Source organism: Phoenix dactylifera, unplaced genomic scaffold (genome assembly GCF_009389715.1).
Source record: "Phoenix dactylifera cultivar Barhee BC4 unplaced genomic scaffold, palm_55x_up_171113_PBpolish2nd_filt_p 000253F, whole genome shotgun sequence".
Classification (NCBI taxonomy): Eukaryota; Viridiplantae; Streptophyta; class Magnoliopsida; order Arecales; family Arecaceae; genus Phoenix; species Phoenix dactylifera.
In genome coordinates, this window is record NW_024067746.1 from 742,766 (window position 1) to 748,713 (window position 5,948).

The following is a 5,948-nucleotide window of genomic DNA, read 5'->3' on the forward strand; positions in this document are numbered from 1 at the left end:
GTAGCACTAGACCTGCCCAGGTACCTACTAGGTTAGCAGTGGCTAGCTAAGGCCTTCCCATTTTTCTTAAAAACAATAAATAAAAAGAAGTTTACAGCAGAGAAAACGATAGCGAACATCCATTGGTCCAGAAGAATCACTTTAGCAAAAGGAACTACCTGGCATTGAGATCTAGCTTGACAAAAATTCAGTGAACAAAGTGAAAAACAAATGGCATTTCTATCATGCCACTGAAGAGAACATAATTTTTTTTCCTTTTTCTGAGGAAAAAAGAGAACATAAATAAACCCACCATGTTTTGGCTCATTGCTGATAACACATTGCATGGGCACAAGCAAAAGGTTTTGAGGAAACTATGGTCATACTTTCCAGCTAACCTATGAACTGCTCTGATCAGCTTTTATGATCACTATTAGCAATGATCGAATCCATGTGCAACATCTAAACGATTTGTCTCTTGCACTATCACAAAAGCATTATTCTCAAGTTACAAGAATAAACCGATATGGCAGAAAATGGAAATAGTAACACACCCATAACCCCTTTTGCATTGGTTATTTCCCAGTTGAGATTAAACATACGGGTTGGGATAGACCCGCTAATTCGGTCGCCTGCGGTAAGGATATAAAATGTCATCAATGTGTTCTTTGATATAGTTGCCCACTATATTCAGGTTTCTGGCCACCTGAAGCCACCAGTCCAGCATTCCTTGTAAACCTGCAAAATCTTAAGGTATCAGAAAACTTCATAGTGGGTTCTCAAGGGAAAAATAGGAATATGGAAACCGAAATTGCATGCTTTCCTGCTGAAAAACTCCTCCACAGAGGAGTGTGCTGGGTTGTATGCTCATGGTTGAGAACGAGTAGTAGCATCTACAAGAACATCAGACAACTGATCAGATTCATAATTTCTGTCTTCATTGCAAGATGAAGATAACCTTTAGTAATGTTCTACAACAGTGATAGCATGTTGCAGTACTCAGTAACTTCAGTATATGTTGGTGACAAGACTACAAAATAAGAGCCGCAAAATGTAAATTATAATTCATAGAAAACATGACTGTAATGCAAAAGAACTGTAGTTATTAGACTTGACAAAAAGCATTTAACATGAAATTTAAATTGAAACACAACCACATACTTTAAGCAATAGCATTTTTAAAACAACAAGAACGAGGGATGTGCAAGAAAACCAATCAAACCACAAAACTGACCAGAATTGGTTATTTCGGTTCAGTTTGGGTGGGGTTTTCTACATCTAGTCTGATTTTGGTTTGGAATTTTTTAGAACCGAAAAATCAATTTGGTTTCAGTTTAAATTTTAACAAAACCAACTTAAGCATAACCGACTTGTATATATACACTCATCTGATTTAGGCTTGGTCCGGTCACACTTCAGCAATTCAAATGTTCGGTAGCCCTAGCTGCTCCTTTCACGAGCTCAACCCCTTTGCTGCCAAGGGTGAGATTGCCTCTGTTGCCTATTGTTGTCGCCACTAAAGCTTGAGGATGACACCTACATGGTTGCCCACTGCAAGGTTCCGACGTAAAGGGGCAGCGCTCCTTCATGACTCTTAATGCCCTCAATGAGTTTGATCCCGAGTACTCGAGTGTTGACTGGAGGCCAAAGCTTGAGACCCGGAGGTGGGCCATGCTCGTCACCGAGCTCAAGAACAATGCCAACAAGCTTTCTCAGTGGACCGTCTAGGCCTTCGTTGTAAGCACACTTGATGAATCTTGGTTATATCTCAAGGGTCCACCCTAGGGACCACAACAACCATGTGATCCTCAGCATTGTCGGGTACAAGCCAAGGGATTTCACTGCCCAGATCAACCTCAACACCTCAAACATGTGGTGGATCATCAAGTCGATTGTGGACATCTGCATGAAGCCCAATGAAGGAAGGCATGAGCCTTCGAACTCTAGGTCTCCAGCTGGTTTTCTCTCACACAGTTGGATGGTGGTCTTCTTTTTCTTGGTGGGCAATGGCCATGAAATTTTGCTTCTTTCCCTCATTCTTCTTTTCTTTCTTCTCACTGGATTTTGTTCTTCTTCTTGGTAAACTGATAGATGCCCATTTGGCCTAGCCCATTTGACAGAAGCCCATTTAGCCTAGCAACCTGATAACCGAACTGAACAGAATTTCACGGGTTAGTTTGAACCCGTTTTCACAGATGGTCAGTTTTGCATTGATTTCGGTTTTAGAAAATCGATTCAAGTTGGTTCAGTTTCAAGAATAATCCTAAACCGATCCGACCCGAACCATGCACTCCTCCTAGCAAACATTGTTGAAACAAGCTCATCTATTATGGTCTATGGACTGGTATAGGTAGCTCCCAAGTAACAACTAAATCAAGCTTGATCAATGTGGTATCAATTGTCTCACAAAATACATATACCCAACTAGCAAGTTAGAAGTTGCAAACAAAAATTTGAACAACCATACTAGCAAAACTAATCGATTCAAAATTAAGTTCTAATGTCAAATATGAATGCCCTATGCACGACCAATAGCAACTGATATTATGAGCTAGCAACTTTTTAATAAAATTATCAAAAATAAGATATTTTCTCTTTCTTTCATTTTTTTTGTTAGAGACTAGGAACCATAGATATTTTATAGTGCATACAAAATAATTGGTGCATGGTTATTGTTTTGTCCATGTATAGCCTAGGTAACAAAAAAAGGGTGTCCAGTTGCACGAGGTTGCCACCACTATGTGGTATAGGAAAGGTCAGATATATACGGCCAAAAATTATAAGATTGAGCCACTAATATGGCCATCAAAGTTTACTTTTTGTCAACATTTCATAATGAAAAATGACATAAAAATAAAAAAGAACAAGTTTAACAGATAATTTTTTTTTAAAACTCCCATTGTACTACAGATATTCAAGCTTCAGATGAGGACCATATTACTATATCACCAGTTCATATTCTATCTATTTTTACATATTATGGTTCGAATATGGTCCTAGTAGATTACTGGAATTTTCTTTCATTCTTCACTGCCCATGTAAGATACCCTAGCAAGGGATCATTAACTATCAGCCAACCTTGCAATGAGAAAACAGATTCTAAGATCACACTATAACAATGTAGCTAGTTAAGGAAAGCTAAACCTAATATCTCGTATTTCTGAAATGTCTAAGATAATGGTTCAAGCATTGAACATTTTTGCCCATTACTTTGCTAGAAAACCAAAGCTTAGTAGTTCTGCAGTAATTTCTTTATGAATTCCAAAAATGAATCCTTTGCAGCTAGCTGAATATCTATCTTCCAAGAAATGGTAAAAGGTTCTATGATTATTAGAACATATAGGCAGATACCACATGGTCATGCAGCTTGGAATTCCCAAGGTGTTAGCACCTATTTCTATTTTTATGGCAATCCTATTTGTGATGAAATACAACATACTCAGAGATGAATAAAATGCTTGTCGTATACCAAAACTATCATTAACTATAAATACAAGTATTTCTAAGGTTAGAAAACAAGCCAGTCCTAGCTTGTATCAGATGGTGTATTTATGTATCAGGTCCGGATGTAAATCATCAAACCTAAAAGGAAGACAACAGAAGCAAGTACGGATTTAAAAAATAACATTGATATATTCAGGGAAATATACTTGTTTTCGAGAAGCAAACAAATAGTATGCTGAAAGTGAAAGTAGTGATATTTTACCTTTGCACAATACATAAACAGTTGAAATGATTGCATAACATTGTTATGTTTGAAAAGTGATCGATTGAAGAAAAATTGGTACCTCAGAGTCCACATTTCAGAAAAAAAGGAACAAATCTTTGGCCTTAATCCCATGGTTTGGAGTTCCATTACCAACATGTTTTCTGGAACTCTCACAAACTGATGTAGTCTGTCCTGAATGGGCAGGACCATCACATACATCAAAACCAGTTGAAAATGTAGGTGCAGCAGCAGATGATCCACTTTGTGAAGGTTCTTGAGACATTGTCCCCATCTGAATCTGGCTTGTTTGAGTAACAAATCCTTCCATGTTTAGTTCTATAGACCTCTCAGCTGTTGGCAAGTTCCCTGAACCTTGCATTTGGACAGAGGATACCAGTTGAAAGTTGCTGGATTGTCCAAGAACCTGATTTGCTGCATCTTGATTGGAACTCAAATTGACAGGAACTTGTTGAGCACAATAAAAGCCAAAAGAACTTCCTTCTAGGTTTCCTTTATTGGCTTGGTTGCCAAGTTTTTTGCGTTCCAGTGTGCCCTTAAGCATGCTGACAACAGAAGAAACTGCATCTACAGTTGCCTTTGGAGGAGTATCAAGGGGAGATGTGGATGAATTGGATGGAGACATGAAATTCAGCAGTTGATTGGACATCTCATCCACTGAGATGCCACACAAATTACTGGTGCTCATAAATTCTTGTTTCATTCTGTCGGCACCTTGTCCTGCAGCATTATTTGGATGTCCTGCAGCATTATTTGGTTTTTCTGCAACTGTTGGCTTCTGCATATTTTGAATAGCAGCATACCTCCTCCTGAGAGAGATTTCCAAGTTTTCCTTTAGGACATGTCTCACCCATAAAACGAGACATGTAAGCTAACATCTCTATGAAAATTCAAAAGGTAACCCCTGTTATAATTTTTAATTAAGCTTACATGTAACAATATTGAGATTGTACCAGAAACAGTTTAATGCTCTGCAGAGGGCACCTAAAAAATAAGAAATTTTTGGCTTACTAGCTTTAACTTGAATATAAGCTCCTCTGCGCGAATTTGTCTATCACAGAAATCCCATAGGCTGCCTACTGCCAGAACAGTTGGAGATTTCTGAAAAAAGAAATACATGCCTTCTTTGGACATTTATCTAGATCTTTGGTAGGTGCCTAAACATACGTTACAGATGCAAATTCAAATCCTTAGGCTAAGGCTGACTATCCCAATAAAAATTTTAACATGGAGGGTTCTCTTACTAAGCTTATTTGCCTGGTATAAGCTTTGAAAAGAACTTAACAAATAAGAAAAGTTGATTATGATTATCAATTAGCTCACTTCACAATCCACTTAGTTATTTAATTCATGGCCCTTTCTTCCAAGCATACACAACATGAGCATAGCAGTTAGGTAGAAGAGACGTGCAGTTCAATAGCAGGTAATGCATTGAAACTACAAACATTTTTATCAGCAAAACACAAATGGAGAAAATCCAATAGGAATCTCAATGATTTTTTTTTTTGGATTGAACATGATTTTTTTTCTACTAATCTCATATGCAGATCTAAAATACATACCGTAGCTCAGAAGAGCGACTTCTAGTCATTGGTTGAGAACTGTGAAACCATGCCTGAATCAAATGCATCCAACTTTGCAATGTAGTTTTTTTTCAATATCAGTATGTCCTTATTTTAAGATTGTAGAAAAACCTAACCTTTGCCAAATACAAGTTACTATCTTGCATTCCTTGCTCTGCTGCAAACCTGATCAAATGAAAAAAGGTTTTAGTCACCACACAAAGAAGAGTAGCATAGCTCTAACTTTGTATTTATCAATTATAGTTGAACCATCTGAAAGCCCTTAATGGAATTGAGAATTTTAGTCATCGATACACCTATTAAAATAGACACATTATATCCAGGAAAATTGATGATAAAGTTATCATCCTTCCAAAACCATATTAATCACAGCACCTAGACCTATAGTCAAGGTGTTACTGTTTGGCATTGTTCATGCTACGGTACCGTGAATAGAGATACCCAATTAAAGCTTTTCCTTTCCTTGCTTTCTTTTTCTTATTTGTGAAAACCAATACAATCCCAAGATTGAAGGAATCCAAGACACCAAAATACGAAGGAATAGAAGTCAGTTGGCTTTGTAAGTGGACTTCATTAGGTGTCCAAAACATTATACAAGAGATATCGTTGAGATTCAAGAAACGCCTGGTAAGCTTCTCTTCTTCCCCTCCTCTTCCTCT

General features: G+C 37.6%; 1 protein-coding gene across 1 annotated transcript; it reads right to left on the reverse strand.

The window, feature by feature from the left end:
- Positions 1 to 281: 281 nt before the first annotated feature.
- Positions 282 to 4,434, reverse strand: LOC120105290 (protein CYCLOPS-like). Its single transcript, XM_039117630.1, has 2 exons — positions 3,768 to 4,434; positions 282 to 872 (listed from the first exon to the last, which is right to left on the reverse strand). Exon 1 carries the CDS (start codon positions 4,407 to 4,409, stop codon positions 3,783 to 3,785), a length of 627 nt encoding a protein of 208 aa, XP_038973558.1. The 5' UTR covers positions 4,410 to 4,434; the 3' UTR covers positions 282 to 872; positions 3,768 to 3,782.
- Between the last annotated feature and the right edge of the window lie 1,514 nt (positions 4,435 to 5,948).